The sequence below is a fragment of the Odontesthes bonariensis genome, chromosome 10, assembly GCF_027942865.1.
Source record: "Odontesthes bonariensis isolate fOdoBon6 chromosome 10, fOdoBon6.hap1, whole genome shotgun sequence".
NCBI lineage: Eukaryota > Metazoa > Chordata > Actinopteri > Atheriniformes > Atherinopsidae > Odontesthes > Odontesthes bonariensis.
In genome coordinates, this window is record NC_134515.1 from 10,075,375 (window position 1) to 10,097,470 (window position 22,096).

The window sequence follows — 22,096 nt, forward strand, 5'->3', positions numbered from 1 at the left end:
AACTGTTAGTTTGTTTTCCTTTTTTTTTTTTTAATAGACAGTGTGTGAGACTACCATCTAACTTACAGCTACTAAAGACAAGTGTGTTTTCTTCCCATCCACCTTCCCCCAGGTAGGCTGAACTTTGGTTTATGGAGCTCTTGTTGTGTTACAACCTTTGCTCATTGTGTGACTTTTAAACTGTTTTAACCATGCAAGTGTAGTTTTTTATTAGACCGGATTTAGTTATATAGCCGTCATAATTTCCCATTGTATATTAATTAGTAAATAATTACTGGTTTCTAGAAAAAGACATGCCTGTATACAGAAGGAGGTCATCAAAGAACAGAACTGTAAATAATACCTGTAATGTGCAGTTACATGCATGAATGCATCTGTGTGTGTTCTGTTACATAAAAAAAATCGAAAATTAACTGCCAAACTTACAAGATGCAAACCTTCAAGAAAAAAAAAATCATCTTTTTCTGAAGCTTCCAGCTGTTTATATTGAAAGACGATGACTTCTATCCCGCGCTGCCTCTATTGTAGCTAAGCCATCATTGTCACCTCACTGTTTAAATCTTTTAGCACTTTAATAGGGTACGCTGCACTTTAAATACTTTGCATTTTAAATAACGCATAGATATACACACACAAAGGAAACCATTGTCACACTTTTCTGATGAAGTATTTATTGCAATGTAGGGTGGTGGTTTGGATGTGGTTGTCCAAGGTTTGGCAGCTGATGGCTGACATAGCTGTAATTAGCTAAGTGTAAAAGCTAACTGTGTGGTTCACTCACCTTTCTTCTCTTGTTTTCTCCAGGGTGTTTCGGGCAAAAGGTTTATTTATGTATGTGTAGACGATAGCCAGTGGATAAAAATACTGTTTGTTTTAAAGATGTTGAGAAAAGGGAACATTCCTTATGAGGAAAATGGGTTGAACTTGTTAATAATAAACTTTATTTCACAGACTCAAGGTCCAGATAAGAATATGCAATACATTAAAAATACATTAAAAGACATACAACCCCCCACCCCACACACAGAGACAATCATTTCATTAAAAATCAGATTGGGGATAAGCCCACATACAATTGGCTTTTCCAGTATTTCCAGATGTCAGAATTGTATTGGGTGTCACTTTCCTTTATATTAGACAGACAACTTATGATTCTATTTCTTGATATATTTAATCTACACATAAATTTATACATAAGGCTCCTCATTAGAGCCTGAAATGTGGGCACATTTGCAGTGACAAAAAGAGCACTTGCACTTTCCCACCTTGGAGCCTTAAGCAAAATTCTAAGTGCATCATTATAAGCCACCTTGATCTTATTCATCTTAGTTCTGCTGTAACTACACCAAAGATGAGCTGTATATAGTGGAGTACAGTAAGTTTTAAAAAGAGATATTTTGACCTCCTTCGTACACATATAAAATTTTCGTGCCAGCATATTCGCTTGAGCATACAGCTTGCAACACTGACGCTGAATATCATCATCATCACATAAGTCATTCCTAATAATATATGACCCAAGTATTTTGCTTTAGTTACAGTTGTCAGCTCAATGTCATTTAAATAAAAGGAAGGGAAGTGTAGTTTTTTATCCTCCTTAGTCCTGACAATCATTACAACACTCTTTTTTAAGTTGTATTTGATGTCATACTCTACACCATACTCTGAGCAAGCTCTAAGCAGTTGCTGTAGACCAGCACTATAGGGAGACAGGACAACTAAGTCATCAGCGTACAATAGATGATTAACAATTTTATCCCCAACCATACATCCAGTCTTGCATTCTTTTAATTTCTTTGATAGATCATCCATATAGAGATTAAAAAGAAAAGGGGAGAGAATTCCACCTTGCCTGACACCATTGGTAACCAAGAACTGGCTAGAAGATGCTTCGCCCCATCTGACTTGCATGGTTTGGTGGGAATACCAATACTGTAGAATACGTATCAAGTATAAAGGAACCCCTCGTTCATATAATTTTAAAAACAATTTTCCATGATTGACTCGGTCAAATGCCCTAGATGCATCTAAAAAACACATAAATATTGTGGAGTTCTTCTTTTTATATTTTGAAGTAAGCTCTTTTAGTGCATAGATACACATATCTGTTCCATGTTTATGTTTGAAACCAAATTGATTGTCAGTTGTTTCCACATATCCTTGGAGCCTCTCCAAAAGGATCCGCTCTAGGACTTTGGATATTATGGTAGCAAGTGCAATGGGCCTATAATTGTCTGCCCTAGATGCTTTACATGTTTTATCTTTAATAACGGGTACCAATAGCACAGATAACAGAGAGTCAGGTAATATGCCATGTGCTAACAGGCCAGAGAAACACAAAGCAAGTAGCACTGAAAGTCTGTAACTAGCATATTTCAGATGCTCAGCAGTGATTTGGTCAGGACCACTGGCTTTATTCACTGCTAGCTTCCCAATGGCATTGCACACCTCGTCTGGTCTAATAATCATACCATTATCATAACCAACATCACCCACTTTAAAAACAGCACTTTCAACACAGTTAAAAATTTCCCCAAAATGCTTTGCCCATAATTCAGCAATATTCCCATCCCCAGATACACCATTTACCGTGGAAGGAAGAGGCATCTTACTGTTGTTAATAGCTTTAACCTCATTCCAGAATTCCTGGACATCATCTACACATCGTTAAGTGTAGATGGTATAAAAGACTGTCTCTGATCACTTTCAGGGGGGCTGGTAGAGGGCAGGTGTCTTGCTGTTGGTGCATGTGGGAATAGTTGAATAAAAAATAAAAGTTCCTCCTGCCTTTGTCATCCTTACTGTGACCCAGCTGCTCAGTGGCTACACAATAACTTTGTCTCTTAAGATGCTTACTGCTAACTCAAGTTCTCGCCATGAATACGCCGAGAGACGTGCTAAACTTTGCCTTTAATTGTGTCTTTTCATTTTTCAGGAAGATGGAACCAGGGATCAGCTCTAGGAAACAAACAATTCCACCTGAGGGCTCTGTCTAAGTCTTCCTTTCTGATGCTCTTAATGTGCATTGTAGGAGCGCCGGCACAACTTTAATTTACAGCTTGAATTGATTTTAACGCAGCATTTTCAAATGTTTTCAGTCTTACCGGCATGATTGATAAATGATTTGGCTGTAAAGAGTTCTAGTAGTTGTCAGTAAAGATTTTAAGATGGAATGAATTTTATCGTGTTGAGTTACTTGTCGAATAATTAGGCGACAAATTCTGGTCACTTTCATTGTATTACTGTTTAGTTTCTGACTCAGAGTAACTTTAACTCAGTTTATTCTATTGATCCGACCCATTAAAGTACTGTTAAATGTTTTATATTTGATCAACTAGTTGATTAATTGTAGCTAGCGGATGTGCTGCAGTTCCATCTTGGTGTGCATCCGTCACAATGAAATTGTTATAGAAAATACTGTCGTTCCTTTCGTAGTAATATTTTAATCTTTTAAACAGCGAGAATATTCCATGTCAGCATTTATCTGTAGTTTGCTTTTCTGTTTACGTCTTTGGATGAGTTTTAGCTCCTCTTTGATCTACTTTAACAAGAGTTTATCTGAGCATAACCACAGTATTTTCCTAATGTAAATGTTACTTTCCATTATGTCTCAGGTTTGCTCATAATAAAGGAACACATATTAGGAAGCAATAACAAGAGCAAATAGAGGTATAAGCAGTTCAAAGCCTCCCCGCAAAAGGTTTTCAAACTAAATAAACCGTTAATGTTGCTGTGATCAGAGCTTATTGAAAAAGTGATTTTCTGATTTTAGTCCAGAAAAGCAACATCTGCTGCCACCATTTACTGAAATGAAGCTTTCAACTTTAACTCAAACCAGATGGGAGAATCGGTTATTTTGTATAGAATGCCCAACACTGTGCATCGCTTTGATCTTTATAATATCTTTAAGAAAATAATTGCCAAGGCAGTTTTGTACCTTTCAGAGTCCTGAGTTTGAGCGACAGACCTCCCTAATGTTTACATTTAATCTCTTTTGTTCCGAGGAAACAGAATGAAGCCCAGAGATGCTGCAGCGCGCGGCCGGTGACAAGACCTACGCGAGACAGCACATCCCTCAAGGAGAACGTCAGGCTTAAGCGCGGGACAACTCTGAAACATGCAGGATATGTGAGTGCAGCACACACACCTTTGGTCCTGTCACACACAGTGAAAAATAGGACCTCTGGGCAAATCACTGAGAAGACAGCAGGCGGAAGTTTTGATTTAAAGGCTGAAAATTTGTTGAATAAACGTGTGTGCGACTCTCCATCTCACTTTTTCCCATACATACACACACATACAGTCACCCTAAAGGACCAGAAGAGAATATCCTGTTTTGTTGAGGGCATTAATTGAATAGAACAGGCAAAATGGAAAAGACTGGACTGGAGACAAAGAATAAAAAAAGGCCATTTTTCAATATATGTGGCTGATATTATCGCTGGACTGTGGCCTTTTTCCCTACGTCTGTCCAGGAATTGAGTTGTTTCACCACACACGTACACATTTAGCTGTTGTGCAGACATCCAGGAAAGCAAGCTGCTGGTGAGAACATGAAGGAAGGGGAAATGTAGAGCTCTTAGGAGCGTACACCCAGTGAAAGGGAAACCTGTCTTGAAGGATGAGTTGGGCTATGGGCGCTCTGACACACTAAGCTTAAAAACTGCCACAGAAACACAGCAGTCATCATGGCCTTGACCTTAGTCTGACCCCAGCCTTGGTGCCTGCGGGTATAAATCAAAGCCAAGGCTTTTCTGTCAGCGCCGACTGTCAGTCGAAATAAATGCATTAGCTTACTTAACCTAACAATAGTAAATTAGAGTGCTCGTGTGTAGCAGGAATAGCAAAGGTGGGCAGTAAAAGTATACAGCAGAGGGAAAGATTGCAAATGCATGGCCGTATTTTTAGGAAATTACAGAAATTTAAGTTAATTAGCTCTGATTAATCAGAGTTATCAAATCAAATTTATTTGTATAGCACATTTCATGTACAAAACAATTCAAAGTGCTTTACATAAAATAAAAGCATTGCAGCGGGGAGTGGAAGAAGCATTAAAAATACATAAAAGAATGTAAAGAGAAACAAATAAAATTATTTCAATGAATTTAAAAACATGCAACAGTCCAGATAAGTTAAAAGATATCGTGCAGATTTCATACATAGACACATGAGAAAAGAAATGTTTTTTACCTGGATTTAAAAATGTCTACAGTTATGAAAACTTTAGCTCATAAATCTAACTTTATCAACGTAAACTTTAGATGATTTTTGTAGATTTTTGCCTTTTGCCCCAAGTTAAAAGGAATTGATCAAATCAAACTTTATTTATTTCACACTTTTTATACAAAAAGCAGCAGAAGTGCTTTACATAATAGAATCAAAACATACATAAACTCACACGCAACATCACACTGGCAACCAACATGAGCAACATCAACAGCAATAAACATCAACATCTATCAATAAAAGTTTGAACTATAAACTGTTGGGATTTAATCATTAATATGGGGTAGTGGGGTCGTTGTAGTCGCAAGCTAAAAATACAAATAAATAACACACATAATGTGCATGAAGTAGTATCCCACTTGCATCCAATACCACGAGATCATGTAAAACTGTCATGAACCCGACTACATGTGTCAAACAAACAACCAGTTGAGGAGTAATTTTCAGTCCTTTCGAGTTATTTGTGGTAATTTTCAATTAATTTAATTGTGCTCTTGTGTTAGAACTTTAAAAATTTGTTTTTGGGGATTTACAAGAAGATTAATATCGATACTCTCACATTTTCTGGAAAAGCTCTGGCGCTTCCTTATATGTGTCTGCAGGCACTTAAAATTCAAAATCCTGTTTTAGAGAAACTAAACCAAAAATTGATAAAACCTGAAGCCAAGCCAGTGGCAGGTTTAGGCTACGAAGCATCACTGCACCTCGTCCTCCAGTCAAACTCCAAATGTTTTACTCTGAGAGGGCTTAAATGAAGCCTCAATATTCACACAAACTACAGTTTTTCTCTATTGCCAAAACACAAAACCCAGTACTCTAAACCAAATGACCAGTTTTCTAAACACAATTAGTAAAACTACCTCCCATTTGCCACAACCACAAACACAATTCACCTGTAGACACTGTTCACAAAACCATCCCCTTTTTCTCAAATCTCTAAACACATTTTGCCTTGCTAAAACACATTTTGCATATATCTCTGCTCCAATATGCATTGTGAAGCTCATGTGATGCAAAATGCCACCCACAGTCAGCAAAACTTGAACACAATGAACATACCTGGTGTCATTCAGTAAACACAACGACTCATAATTGAAAACACCTATTGCAAATGATGTGACCACACCTATATAAGTCAGTTTGCTGAAGGTTCCAAACAAAAATGGATGATCAAGGCAGAAGAGGAGTTCATGGCCAGACCCCATGAATTTCTATATGTGGATGAGGCTGGCTTCAACCTCACAAAAAGGATGAGGAGAGGCCGTAACATCATAGGACGGAGAGCTATCGTTGATGTGCCCGGCCAACGTGGAGGAAACATCACTCTCTGAGCTGCCATGAGTTCTAGAGGGCTTCTCCACCGACATGCTGAACTTGGTGCCTACAACACTGAGCGTCTCCTCACCTTCCTAGGAGAGCTCAGAGATGTTTTGCATGACAATGACCACCCGAATGCTGGGCCAGCTGATCACCACGACCAGCAGAATCCTGGGCGGGCTGATCTTCCCATACATGTCATCCTCTGGGACAATGTTTGTTTCCATCGCAGCATCCAGGTCAGAGAGTGGTTTACTGTAACATCAACCAATAATTTATTACAGTAATGTGTGTCTGCCACCCTACTCTCCATTCCTAAACCCAATAGAAGAGTTCTTCTCATCATGGCGCTGGAAGGTCTATGACCGCCAACCTTACACCAGAGAGAACCTTCTCAGGGCTATGGACCTGGCCTGTGATGATGTGGCTGTGGAGGCGTTCCAAGGCTGGGTGCGGCATGCCAGGGCATTCTTCCCACGTTGTTTGGCTATGGACAATATTGCCTGTGACGTTGATGAGGTCCTGTGGCCCGACCCAGCCAGACGACGTGATGCCGCCCAATGATTTCAGTGTCAACATACAATATACTGTGTCAATTTACATGTACAACATACTGTAATAAAAGAAATCGCACCCTGAACATTGTGTTTTCAATTGTTACTGTACTGTATCTATTGTGTGTAATGGATCCTCCATGGAGTTTACAGTACTCATTTCTGCATTGAGTTGTGATATTACTGCATTTTCTGCATTATTCATTATTCCTATGAAATGCACAAATCTATAGTAAATACCCAATACATATTTGAGAATAAATAAGGGTTGCTCAAATGCATCCTGGCAGTTGTGAAACTGTAAAAAGAACAGTCTCACACTCTGAAAATTGTGTTTTCAATATTTTTGGTAATGTGGTTAATGATGTTCAGTAGTGTTTACATTTTTGCAGGTCTTGAGCGGTATTGTGGTGTCAAGGTTTGCTTTTGAGCATATGAGCAACTGTTTTGGTGTGATGGGTTGGTTTTGAGCATATGAGCAACTGTTTTGGTGTGATGGGTTGGTTTTGAGCATATGAGCAACTGTTTTGGTGTGATGGGTTGGTTTTGAAAAGAGACTGTGAGGTTGTGTGTACGTAGCTTTAGAAAAGTGTTTTGTGTTTAGAGTTTTGTGAAAAGTGAGGGCAGTATCGTGAAATGTGTTTAAGCAATAGAGAAAAACTGTAAGTGTAAATTCAGCTGGAAGAATAGCTTTTGAGCAGAAAAGATGACTCTTTAGCACTTAGCTCTCACTGTGTGTTTATTTAAGGGTTGTGTGGATTGGAGAAGAGGATTAGATTACAGCTTCGTGTCTTTCATATAAAGTGTGTATATTCCAGTGTAGATGATCCAGTATCCACCTGTTTTATGCTGCTCATCCCGTGGATAGAGGTGTGAATCTGATATTTCTAGCTCTCCTTTAGCTTGGGACACAGCATAAGACTCGTCACAACCCATAAGGACTGGACAACCAAACGAATGAAGACTGTTTAACCAACACGGAACCTCTGGGCCGCAAACTGACAGCAGACAACAGTAAAAATCTTGCCAAAAGATTAAATCTCACGTGTTTCTGTAAGAAAAAAACCCCAAAAAACTGTAATTGCAACTGGGAACTCATACCATTTATGCACAGCCTGAGAGAAAGCTCCATTTCAGCTGAGATTTGGATGGATAGTGTGTTCTGTACAGATTGCATCATGGGTAATCTCATATCTGTCACAAACATATTCATGAGCATTTACAGCAGTGTCATGATGCTAAAAAGGGTAAGATTATTATCATTCACATTTTATATGATGGCTATCAACACCAACATATCAAACTTGCACTCAGATCTCAGTAAATGATCATGATCCAACACTGCGTTTAATGGGGGAACGTGATGTGTTGAATTATTGGGTGTAGCAGAGCCAAGCAGGTGAAAAGACAAATATCTAAAAACGAACAAAATATATACTGTACTGGCAGGTAATCCATAAAAAGAGCACAAACTAGCTGGCACTAACAAACTGTGCTATTAGACACATTCCACAAGGATCTAGCATTGAACTAAGGAAGGGAGATTTTATTCAGAGGGAGCTAATTACACACAAAGGGCAGGTGTGGTAATTGGCTAACTGAATCCAGATGTGCAGGGAGAACAGCAAGCAGGACTAACTGAGAACCCAAAGAAGCGACTGAGGAAATGAAACAAGGACGCAGAACAGAAAACCCAAGATGAACTCAGCAAAGCACAGAAAACCAGGACATCAGAATAAAACCCATAGACTATGACAAAGTCTTATTTTTCAGAGTTCGAGCTTTAGAAATAAAGATGAAGGCTTGAAATCTAAAGCATGAATATAGAGTGTTACTATGCAAAGAAAAAAGCGTTTACCAAGCGGAAATGGTCTGATGGAAGGATTCAGTTTGTTTTATTATAGGAACTGTAAGGCCGATGTATTTGAAGCTTGATGCATAAAGAAATTTTACACAAAAATTCCGGTATAAAACGAGATGGAATACAGCTTTAACTGGTCACTCGATGATATTTCTGAATATCCTCTAAGAGAATACAATAACGTCAAATATCATCCGTGCTGAGTCTATTTTATTGGAAAAATCCGTTTCCGTTCTCCCAAACTCTTGTCCCACTGCACTTCAGACTTCCATATTATTCCTCTAACTGCAATACTAAACATGCATGTGTCCACATCTTCCCATCGCACGGCAGCGGGCCTCTCCCAGCAACAGATAAGGCAGCAACATCTTGGCCAACAGTCATAAACCCGGGCAGTGTCATTGGTGCGGAGGTGCCTGGATGTCGCCATGGCGGCAGTAAAGCGGCAGCCTTGTTGCTGACAGGTCTGTATTTTTTCCTCGACCGTGCGGCCTATTCGGACCCAGCTGCCATAAAGCAGAGTTGGAACACAACCTTTGGCCGACACCGCTTGCTTGAGCAACCGGCAGAGAAAACACGCCCTGCTTGCACACACAAACACTCGTGAACTCACACACGAATGTCACGTGACAGCAGGAGAGCAAATACATCTCTGCTAAATATAGGGGCAAATGCAAAAAAACACACTGAGGGATGGAGTTGAGAGACCTGAATCCTAATGGTTAAAGAAGACTTTAAATCCCATTTATGACTTCACAATTCGCTGAGCAGGGTCGTGAAATATGGAATTAATTTTTAAACGCATCTACATTATTAAACAGTTCAAATCACACATGGAACATTTTAACATGAAAAAAAACAAGATGCCAAACAGGTGTGCAGAGGAGTGTAATCCTAAAATGAAGCTGATTTACAACAAGCAGTAAATTGAGTGATTTGTTTCCTGCCTGGTCACATGTTTTGATGGTACGGTGTCATTTTCCAATTAATGTATTTTATGAAGAGTTTTTTGCCCCCGTGCTTGAAGTTTGCATAAAGTGTGGAACTCGCCCTGTAACCGACAAATTGTTGTACTTTAACCTGTGCTAAGCCATCAGTTTGGGAGCTTTAAACCTCTCCTAAACTAATTTCTCTCTTAATTTTTAATGCCTAAACCTAAACAAAACAAAAGTAAAAGACAACTTAAACAACTTTGCTTAAGTTTAAAAGCAGAATTGTTGTGCAATATGCACTTACTCTCCTGTGCATAAATGTGGAAAACACAGAGAAAGTTATGTCCCTCCACCTGGATCAAAACAAAAAGTTTCATGGCAGATCGAGTAACTTCCATGAAACGGTTAAAAGCTCATAAATAAAAATATGCTTTAATTTCAACAGGTTTTTTAAAGCTTTTGAAGATCGTTGAACATCCCTGATCATTAAGCGAAATGAAGAATATACTCTTGTAATTAATAAAGGACACACAGCTGAAATATGGTTAAATGTTCCTGGCAACAGGTTGAAACAGACTCCAAAAATAACCAATAATGATAAACTGTATATTTAATGGGGTAAAAGTAGAGATTCGACATTTGAAATGCTCAAGGTGAACAACTGAAATAACTTAATCATTGACTTAATGTAGCCTCATGAATGAATGTTTGAAAATCAGATTCAACCTACATATTAAAAGCTTTATGCAGAAAATATTGTACGAATTTAATAGTAAACTGAATTGTTATAGGAACATATTTGGGTGGTGCTGTTGGGGGTAATGAGCCACGGCGGCTTTTGAGTCTGCCTCGGAAAAAGATGCGTTAATCTATGGACGCAATCCAGCTGGAACCCAAATGTGACTAAAATAATCACCATTTATGACACTGTGCAGCCTTCCAAAACAGCACCAAGTTGCACCATAAATTCTTTACAGACTTAGAGATAAAAAAAAAGTAGACGATTGATGAAAGTTGGGAACTTTGCATTAAAGAAATATATGTATATATATTGAGCTCTTATACTGTTAAAGGTTTAATCAGTAACATTAAGACATTGAGGGTGTTTATTTGTGAAGTTAGCTGGTAATATGTCCCACATTGTCCAACACAAACATTTAACTGGTTGGAGATCCTGATTTATGATGACTTCACCGCCGGCCTCTCAAATACACCGAAGATACTTTATGGATTAAACCACAGTAGGTTTAATAAATCAAATACATGAAATTTGAACAGGTTTATTGACCTGGATAGATTCCATAGAGCATCAAAAACAGGAAACAGAAAGGCCTTAAGAAAAAATTAAAACAATAAAATTCCCTTACATGTTGACAAAATACAGATAATAAGATTAGATTGTCGTGTTTACAGTCATTTCACACTTTTTCTTATTTGCCCTCAATATTTGAAAAGAAAAGCAGAGTCATTGCACTTTCATTCATGTCAAAATGCTAAAGCAGTGAAATGGTAAACGTCTGGTGAGTAGAATTAAGATTTTCCTTTTACAAGATGCAGTTTATATCTGCCGACTCGTAAAAACAAATCTAATATAATCTAAGCACCGCAGCTCAGACACATATCGCACAACAGCCAGTCTGCAGAGGGGAACAGTGAGCAGTGGTTTATAACTGGCTGCTTTTACTGTCCGCAATGACTTTTAACTGTCCTTATCTCAACATAAATAATGTGCCTGTAAAAGTTAATCATCTACATGTTGGTAATGAGACATTTTCACCAGTCGTAAAAAAAAAAAGAAAAAGGTCATTTCTGTAATTTTTTTTTATGTCAGCAGTGACGATAACACGTTGAAATTGTTCTTATAAAACGCCACCGAAAGCAGTGAGGATGACATCGACATACAGCAGCAACAGTGACAAAAACATAATAAAACTACATTTATTTATGAGCTATTAAAACAGGTTACTGTACCCTTATCTTTTTACATTCAACTTGATTGTCTTCACATTGGAGCCCTGTTTTTTGGTGTCACATTTCTCCTTAAACACATTTTTCTTTTGGCAGTATAGGTAGTTCTTGTTGTCCTCCGGAGGAAATGTGGCTGGACTAGTCGGTTCAGGTTCTCATCTCTGGCTGATACATTTTGCCAGTTTGCGGTGCATAAAACACACTCCATAAAAACAGCAGCCTGGATGTCTCGTGTTAAAGTTGGTCCTGGTAAGCTGTGTCGGTTTTCTTGGTTGCAGCCAGTGTCTTATGAATATAACATAGCAGGAAGATTACGTGCCCTTTGGCTGTGTGTGTGTTGCTTTTTTCTGCATTAGTGCTTTTTGATGCAGGTAGATTATTTCTCCACAGCCCAGTCCCAAGGAGGATGGATAGATGATGGAATCGATTTAGTCAGTGTGGTAGTCCTGTTGGCCGAGGCTGCTCATGCTTGAGATAAAGCGCACCAGGAATTCTGTGGGGCCATTGAGCTCGGGGTAAAGGGATAATCCTCATACTTAATGTCCACATGTCCTGATACCGTGCTGTCTAATTGAGACGTTGTCTGGAAAATGGAAAGAAATTGGAAAAAAATGAAGAAATGTACATATTGGAAACACGTTTCAATTCAAATTCACATACGAAGAGAAGCTTTTGACGTTTAGATAACAACACAAGAAAGAATTTTCAGCTGGAAATCAGAGCTGACCTTTCACACTAAGAGCAATGCAACAGGGACATTTAAAGCCATCATTCTTTTAAACCAACTCTCATGGTTAATTAAAGAAAAAGTTCTTATTTGCGTAGATGCAAATGAATGTTGCATGCATCCGATTGGATTCCACACGACGTTGAGGAGAATGTGGAGGCTTCTTTTTACCCACTGACATCCTCACACAGACTGTTTTACTTCTTTAAGACAACAACGTGACAAAAGGGGGAAAAGCTGCGGCGGTTTTTAAATAAAGGCTCTAAAAGTGTAGAAGTACGAAGTTTAATTTAGTCTATCCCTCACTGAGATGCAGCCTAGATTTTGATTTGTTAGCATGTCAGCGTGTTACATTCACACATGCGTTTCTACATGATGACATCATATTTCCATGTCTCATTAGTGTTCATTCGTAGTAAGGTGGTTAGGGTTGGAATTAATGTACTTGGTTAGGTTTAGATATTCTCATAGGTCATGATTGCCCTCACGTCAAGTCAACGCTGCCCCGCAGAACACAACACCGTCATCTTCCAATTTACAACCACAGATAGCGACAGTTGTACCAATTTAGTTTCTGAGGAGACTGAAATATAAAGACTAAAAGCCCGTCGTTCCATTTTTTAAAAATGACTAAGCCTGACACAGAAGAGGCTTTTACCTGAGTGGCAGAGGTGACAGTCTGCCCTGCGTAGGGTGACGGGGCCATGTTGGGTTCGCTCTTAATGGTGGAGGCGTGTTCTGAAACTGAGAGGGAGGATGGGGAGCTGGTGTCAGAGGTGATGGATCCTAAAGATTCAACAGGACACATCAACTGTGTTAATCTACTGACAAACTTTTCAGAAAGTATTCTTCTGCGCTCATTTGGTAACACAGTTTTGTAATTTTATCCTGTGATGTCAAAGTTCGCCCGACCTGTCGATGTTTTATTCTTGGGCATCTTGGGTTTGCGTTTCCTGGTCTGAATGCTTTCTTTCTTCATGGCCAGAGGTCTGGCCACCTGGATGGAGAGGAGCAAAACACATTAGCTGAGCTTTCCTCCCAGTCCCTAATGCAACAGGAGCCACAGTGTTATGACAACCCACACAAGCTCTCCTCCCACACCGCTACTCTGATAACACTGACCACAATGCCCTTGGAGAGGTTCTAGGCGGCACAGATAATGAAAAAGAAGTTTGTTCGAGGAGCTGTTTTGGAGCAAAAGCGCCTTTCGGTGTGACCTACCCCGTGCAGCTTCATGTAGAGGCCACAGGCGTTGCAGACGGGCTCTCCTTCAGCGTTGCGCCGCCACAGCGTGGTGGTGCTGGTGTGGCAGTTGGTGCAGCACAGTCCAACCCGGCGGGACGTGGTCTGCTGCAGAACACATTTGAAGGGAAATCTATCATCTGGCTGAAATTCAAATGACAAATAATTTTATAAGACATCTTTGTATGATTGCATCAAACTGCCCCCCCCCCCCCCTACATCTCTAAAGACAACATTAGCAACATTTTCTACTGTGAAAATTTACTCGGTTTGATGTGGAGCTAAAGCAGCAGCAGAAAGACACACTGCTGTACAGAGCCTTGTCGGAAAAAAAAAAAACGGGGCCGGATCAAGGGCAAGGTCGGTGCAGGACAAATAAAAACAGAGAAAACAGCCGCGCTGTGGAAGGAGGAGCGAGTCACAGCCGCAGCTGCTGCTGAGAGGCGAGTTCCTGGGAAATAAACAGCCGAGAAACCTTGGCAACATCCTCCAAAGGAGCTGGTCTCGAACGCATATTTTACATGGCAGTGCTGCCTTCCCAATAATGCAAGCTGATGCTCTCAAAGTTAAAGAAAAATAATCTACTTTATATAAGTGGTCCATTTACTTATCAGGTAACAATAATTATTTATTTTGTTTCGCATTAAAGATAAATTGTCTTGTCACAGAAAATCCAAACTGTTGTTGTTGATTTTTTTAATTCCATTTAATGAAATCAGCAGTTAATTAAAAAAAATATATATGTGTGTGTGTGTGTTATCTTATCAAAGCAAAACAACTTCCCTGATATGAGGATTTACACAATTTGACTTTGTAAAATACATCTATTTGGTTATTTTTTCTTTTTTTAACTGCACAAGTGTTTTAAATTAATATCAGTACTTTTTACATTTACATTGCATGTTTAATACCAAATACTTAAGAAATCTAAGGAAAATGCACTTACACTGTCAGCCTGTAAGTTACCTCCTAACAAAGCCAAACTTTATTTATTTCTATTTTAAATCCTTCAATCATTTAGTTAAGTTTGGTCGTTTGAAATTTTGCACCAAAAATAATCAATTATGCTTTTTTTTTCAAATTTTGGAACTATTTAGTATGAAGCTCATTTTATCAGATACATTTTTTTATTATTATTTTTTTTAACCTTTTTATTTTAATCAAATTAATCGTTTTTGTTGTTGTTGATTTGGGTTCAGTTTTATATTGTACCAAACATGGAAGATAAATTAGAATTATTCTTTTTTGGATTATTTGACTTTTTCCTCAGCAGGATGTATTTGATTGGTGTTGCTGGTTTGATGTTTAATAAATCTAAACCAGTTGAAAAACACAAATAAATAGACTTAAAGTTTTCTATGTGAATTATAACAGAGCGGAAGAAGCTTGTGGAGACTTTTTTAAAGCTGAATTTCTTACCAGTCGTTTCTGAGGCTTGATGAGCGGCCTGTTGATGCCGTTCATCTTGTGGTAGAGGCCGCAGGCGTTGCACAGGTAGTGCCCGGTTCCGTCCCTGCGCCACAGCGGCGTGGACACGGAACCACAGTTGACGCACTCCCTGCCTTCAGTGGGCATGTCGTCCATCAGTTCTGAATCAGGGAGAAAAGACAGACATTAGTGTCAATGGGGAATTGTTTCACTCTATCATAACGGCTGCATGTCTGCTAAAGAGTTGGCAGCTTATATTTATCCAATAGGCCCATTTTAGGACACTTTTAGACAGATGACGTGGTATTTAACCGCCCATTGGTGCAACCTTTCCAACACGTGCACAACATTGGGGTTTCTAAAGCTTCTCCTTTTAAATCAGACAGTTACATCTTCTAACCAACATTTCCATTTACAACGCCTTCCTCCAAACTTCCAAAAATAAGGGGGGCGTGGATGGTGGGGGACTGGTTAGAGATCAACGCGTGACAAATAGCCAGCGGAGGAATTTAACCCCACGCTCCCTCTCCTCCATTCCCCGTGACTAAGAGAGATCAAAACCCTGCGAATGAATCAGTGGGGCGAGACTGGTGGAGGAATCTGTTCCGGGGCGGGTATGGTGCGTTATCAGGTCCAAGGATCCAGGGGTCCCCCTCCATCCATCACGACTCTGACACACGACGGACTCCTGGCATTAATTGCCCAAATTCCTTATCCGTCAATTGAGAGAGCGATTAGAGACGCAGACAGATCGAAGGAGACCCGAGGCTAAACTCTCCTCGAGTCTTCCCTAAAACCTGCGAATTTAGGTTCTCCTTAATCGGGAAAAGTAGATTTAATCATTAAGAGACAAGCACAACCTGCGCATGCGCTGAGCATCAGGCCACGATTTTCTCAACCCAGAAGCACATGAACAGATATTCTGCGGTGACAGGCGCACAGGATGAATACAGACACGGATGGGTTATCAAGCCTTTAAAACCCACTTTAATTCATATAATTTCTGCCTAGAAAATCTGGTTAAAGGAGACGCAATGCAGTGCCAAATGGAGGGCCAATATAGTACAAGACCTGCATTATTAAACAGGCTTTATTTGCTGTAATGTGTTAAAGTCTTTTAATCCCCCTCCCTTCTTAATGGTAACTTAAAGACAGAAAAACTCAATACATTTAACTTTATAACTAAACAGTCATTTCATTTGTCAGATGTAAAAAAACTGTAAAATGTGAATTATAGCGTGAAGCATTGAAGAGAATATCTTCATATTGCTGAACTCCAACAAGCAAACACACCCAAAGAATTGGAGAAACTCACAAATATTCATATTTTCGGGGCTGGAAAGTTTTAGCTTTTATTTTTTCTTTTAAAAAACCCCCCAACCAATAACCAATCCACTGATAGATCAGTCAACTTCCGCAACATTTAAGTACAATTCAAGTGAAATTTATATCTAAATTTAGAGTTTTTAAATATCTATGCGGTTTTTGTATTTTATTAAGATGAAATTAAAGTTAAAGCCAATCTGAATTCTTCTCTCTGACGAATTTATATTTCAGTTTTAAATGCCTGAAGCCACCAAACTGTTCACTTTTTCGGGCACTGTGTTTTGGAGCCAGCACAGGGGGGGCTGGCAGTTTTTAAGCCACGTGATTCCCTAAGATTTCAAGGGATATTAATACCTTATAACAAAAGAAAAACTGTGTTGTATATGTGTGTTATTTTTCATATTAATGACAGAAAATGAAAAAGTTATCTTACTGATCCCTCAGTCTCGTTACGAACACAACAACTGCTACTTCATTAAGCCAACAATAGAATTAAGGACAAAATTAGATTCTATATAAGTGTTAAGATTTGGAGAGGTGCCAAACCGAACCATCAGACAGAAAACATCAGTGTCACCCCCCCACGCACGCTCTCATAATAAATGCTGACGGCAGCAGGTAGAGCCGTTCCAGGCCCTGACTGATCAAGGTGATAACTGCTCTGATTGGGGCCCTTTTCAGCCTTGTTTGGTGTCCTTGTGTGTATTGAACCTTCTCATCAAAATGGGGGGATTAGATTAACATTTTAATTGATTGTTTTTAGCGGCCCTCTTTTTTTCAGTGAATGTGTATTGTCTAAATCTAATATGGCATTGTTTTGGGGGGACTTTGATTGAATCTAAAACCACATGACACGAGCATTACTGCTAGGCCTCTCCATCAACCCCTGTAATAAATAACCTGGCCTTAACAACCACTGATAAGCGAATTCTTTAAGAAACGGCCACTCTCATGTTAAAGATGCTGACAGAATTTTACAAAATAAGTAATCTGAACACAGAAATGTTTTTATCAGCATATGTGAGGCTCATAAACCAGACCGAATTCCATTATTTGCTATGTTTTGAGAGGGAAAAAATGAAAAATAACTAATTTGAAATATGTATGAAAATCGGTATCAGTGTTTTGTTTGTGGTGTTGAGAGGATGGGGCATTCAGGTGATGCCATGGGTGTTCAGATCTGGAATAAACTGGGCTCATCGAACAGAAAACATCAATAATTATGTTTTTGTCAGATTCAAAGTGATTGAATAAAGCAGATTCAGGACCAAACAAAAATAATATTTTCAGGGATTCATTCTACATTTGGCAAATTGATGTGTGTTTATCTCTGAATTTATGAATCTAAATTCGCTTGGTGGGTTTTGGACACACTTACCCAGACTGGACCTTCTCCCGGACAGACCTCCCTGCCGGCCCTGCAGACTAATCACTCCGCTCTCGAAGGGTCCCGGCGTCCAGGAGGAGGTTGCCATCTCCGGGCTCATGTAAGCGTAAGGGCTGGAATAGGAACCTCCAACGGAGCGCACCAAGGCGCCTCCGTACTGATCCGCACGAGCGCCGTTTCCAAGAACCAGTGGGCTCTGGTAGGTCCCATCCCGCCCGGCGTTGGAGCTGATTGGCGGGCTGTGTGAGTAGGAGAATCCGTGCGGAGTGTGAGGGCTGCTGGGGGGGAAGGAAGAGCCATCCGTGGCGCTCTGGGCCCAGCCGTGGTGTCCGCCGAGGCTGTGGGACTGATGGGGGGAGTCGCAGGCTTGCAAATAGGGCAGGGTGGGCAGCATGGCCTGAACTCTGGTGGTGGGAACATAGACCGGAGAGCTGGCCGAGGGGTGGATGTAATTCCCGGTGTCATGAGCGTAAGGGGACTGGTTGGAGGACAAGGCCAGGCTTTGATACATTTTCACAATGTTTAGCCACCGTCCTGTGTGGAGTCTGGAGATCACAGAGGCGAAGCTTTGGGCTGGTCGCAGTCCTTCTGTCCAGGCGTAAAAACTCTTCTTTTGATGAACTTTTCTGTCTTTTTAAACCAACGACTTCACAAAAGCTTGTCGAGACTGTTGTCCTGCCAAAGACATGTTTACAGACATACTTTTAGGCTATTAAACATTGTAGCTGAAAAACTTTAGTTACGTTTCGCATGAATTTCTAACTCTATCAATATATCCTACTATCAGCGCTATAGTCCAAACAAATAAACAACGCTGTCATTTCTATTAGTGTTCAACAATCACATAGGCTCATCAGTCATATTTCACCTATATCACTCTGATTGACATCAAATGGATTAAAATGACATTAATGATCGCTGCTATCTGTACGCGCAGATAGAAGAGACAATCAGCGAACTCACATATCCTGCAGCTCCGCGCTGCCTCATTAAATCATAACCAGAACGGAAACCAAATCAAACACAGAAAGCAAACTCCGTTTCAAATCTACGATACATATACGTTTTCTATGAATAGCAACTCAAAACACATAAAACGTTGATAATGGCTCTCGGCTGCGCACAGGGGGGGACGCAGTTTCTTTCCAAGGGCTCTCAGTGTATTATCTCACCAGATAAGGATGGTCGGGTGATAAAGCAGTCCTGTCCCTTAGCAGTCCAAGCCTCAATAGAGGAGCGCGCTGGGAGAACTTGGGCACTTCGCGCAGACAGGAGACCGGCGATGGAGCTCCGCGGAGCCTCTCCAAATATCGGTTTCAGTGCGTAAAACTTGCGCTCAGTGGCCGGAGACAGGATGGAACCAAGGCTCTCGTGTGTTTTTTGTTTTTTTTTTGAGGAGGGGGGGTTCCCGGACCTGTGCGGCGTTCCTCTTCCTCTCGGTCTATCTGGAGATAGTAACTGTCGCTGATAATTGCTGATATGGGTGTGCTCCTACTCGCTCTCCTACTGGAAAATTTGTACGGGAGAAAATCACGTGACGCAGCCCGCTGCTCCGAGGTAGGCCTAGGTGGGGAAAGAGGAGGGAGGGAGGCCAGTGAGGAGGGTGGGCCCCTGATGCGGGAGAGGGGAGGAGAGGGCCCAAACATCAGGAGTGAGGGGTGTAAAGGTACCCGCTTCAACAGCACCTGTATTCATTGTTTCATTTGGTCGGAGGCAGGAAACAAATCTCACCATTTTTTACGCTTTGTGCATTATTCTCATTGAAAGGACTACCTTTAAGCACCATCAACGATGTATTCGGGATTTTTTGTTTGATTTTGTTGCACCTTAAGAAAATGAATTTCTCATTTTTTTTCAATTTTTGTTTTTTTTTTACAATCAATTAATCAATTATGTTCCAGAAAGCAGGTATTTTTTTAATCGGAAAGTGAAAGTTGGTGTGCAGCTTTTACTGGGAAATAAACGCGAATGAGTTCTCTTTAAAGGCTTCAGCCCGATAAGAAACGTGGACAATAACTAACCATAAGAAACAATCACGTCATGGCTCACAGGCTGCTCGGAGCCGGGGAAAAATAATTTAGCACGATATGAGCTGGAATAAAAGGCACGAATACAGTCCCACAGAAATGAAACAAAATTCTATTTTATTCAAAGCTACAAAAATGTTTTACTCGCCCACAGATACAAAAAGAATAAAAGGAACTTTTGAAACTACGTTATAATGCGCTGATAGTCAGCTCATTTTATTAAACTTTTGTGTTTTAAGTACCTGGGATTTTACGCATGACCTGTCTCATAAATCACACAAATTACCTGATGTTTTTCAATCAATGCGTTGAAAATAAATGTAAGAAAAAAACACGTTATTTTAGAGTCTGAAATGATTAATAAATAAAATAAATGAAGAAAATACAGTTAAAGGCAATAAATGATTATTTATTTATATAATAGTTATTTTCAAACTTTTTATTTAGGAAACTTGTTGCTGACAAGCATCCCATTAATAAAAAAAACTGTTTTTTTCTTAGAAAGTGTTTAAAAGCGACATTATCGTCATAAATAAAATCTCCGTGAAATGGCATCCATTAAACAGTTATTTTTCCGAGGCCAGGCTTATTTCCTTTCCTTTATTTAAAACACTCTGAGAACTGTCAACGCGCTAATGATATTAATGTCTCCTGCATAAATGTCTCATGTCCGGATAATCAATCCTTTTGTTGGTTTTCTGCATCCGTCCATCTGCAGAGAACAGTGGGGTCTGTCTGCCAGCTTCCTCTCGTCCTCTGACGGCCGAACATTTGATGTTGATTGTGTGAAAGTGCCTCTCACAGCCCTAATGGAACTGGCGCTGTGAGGAGTTTTACTGACGAAAAGGCAGCAAAAAACCAGACGCTGCATCTCTATTTAAAGGAAAGGCCTTAAGATACAAACAGTCTTAAAGTTTGAGAGCATCATCAGAAATACAGATTTATTTCAATATATATATTTTTTAATTTATCACAGACATTCCAACAAACAACTAAATGAATGTGGCCCACATTTGTAACTTTCACTACCATTTTTCTGTACATGTATTATTGTTTTCTCAAATAGCAGGGGTGTGGAATCCTGCTGAAGTAACTCTGGAGTCAGTGAGGGAAAATTAGCCTCCTGGACGGTCTCCATTCTAATCAGCATCACGTTTATAATCTCTGACACAGAAACATCTTCAGATGGAGCCATTTCAGTTATAAAGTACACTTTATCCTCTTTATTAATTCATTTATCACATGTATACCTATTTAAAATGATTTCAGTTTTCACCAAATCTATTAACATATCAATTATTAACTTTGAGCTCAATTACCATCATCTTTGCCTCATTCAAGCCCATCAATTATCATCTCATTTTCACTTCTATCATCATTTGATCCCATCAGAGTTTGCACTTTTATTATCCTTTTTAGCCCATTTATCACCACATATGGCCACTCACTTATCACTTTAGCCCCATGTTAGGTATCATCTATACCTAACATTCTATTATCATGTTAGGTAATGCATGTTTTGAAATGATGAACAGAGAGATGGGGAAATAGATAATGTTCAGAGTTGTGAGTAAATCCTCGGTAGAAGTGGCTGGATCCCGAGCAGGCCGAGGCTCGGTTGCAACATTCTGCAGCAGGATGCGTCTCAGCATTCACTCTGAAGGCTGTCTCACACACAAAGAACACAAGTCACTCTTCCTTCCTTTCAGTTGTCAGCTTGGTAGGAAGCAGCTCAACGCTCTGACGCTGAAAAGTGAGAAGGAAAGAGAGAAAAGAAAGTCAATAATGTGGAAACATTCCACGTCGAATCCTCTCCACACACATCTGCGCTCAGTGTGATGTTGGCCAGTACTCGGCTTGGTGCTCTCTGTGTCGTCTGAGGTTTGCACAACAGTTGGGTCTGAGATGATTGTTTGTGGATAAAAATCTCATTACTCCTCGTTGTCATATTGATCATTCCCTCCTTTTATCACAGATGACTTTCCATTCAATAATTCTGACAAACATGTTAACCTTATCTGTGCAAGAATAAAGTAGAATAGCAAGATGAATTTAATTGTAACAACAGGATGAATTAAGGTGCTTTATACATTAAAAAAGG

The 22,096-nt window shown here is 39.8% G+C and overlaps 1 protein-coding gene across 4 annotated transcripts; it reads right to left on the reverse strand.

Moving 5' to 3' along the window:
• Positions 1-11,154: 11,154 nt before the first annotated feature.
• gata5 (GATA binding protein 5) lies at positions 11,155-19,621 on the reverse strand. Of its 4 annotated transcripts, none has more exons than XM_075476205.1 (7): positions 19,141-19,621; positions 17,960-18,643; positions 15,247-15,416; positions 13,807-13,971; positions 13,498-13,582; positions 13,244-13,329; positions 11,155-12,441 (listed from the first exon to the last, which is right to left on the reverse strand). In XM_075476205.1, exons 2-7 carry the CDS (start codon positions 18,477-18,479, stop codon positions 12,322-12,324), a joined length of 1,146 nt encoding a protein of 381 aa, XP_075332320.1. In that variant the 5' UTR covers positions 18,480-18,643; positions 19,141-19,621; the 3' UTR covers positions 11,155-12,321. The 4 variants fall into 4 exon arrangements, with proteins under 4 accessions (XP_075332320.1, XP_075332317.1, XP_075332319.1 ...); XM_075476202.1 differs by having other exon boundaries at positions 13,244-13,371; positions 19,141-19,617; XM_075476204.1 differs by having other exon boundaries at positions 13,244-13,371; positions 13,807-13,935; positions 19,141-19,615.
• Between the last annotated feature and the right edge of the window lie 2,475 nt (positions 19,622-22,096).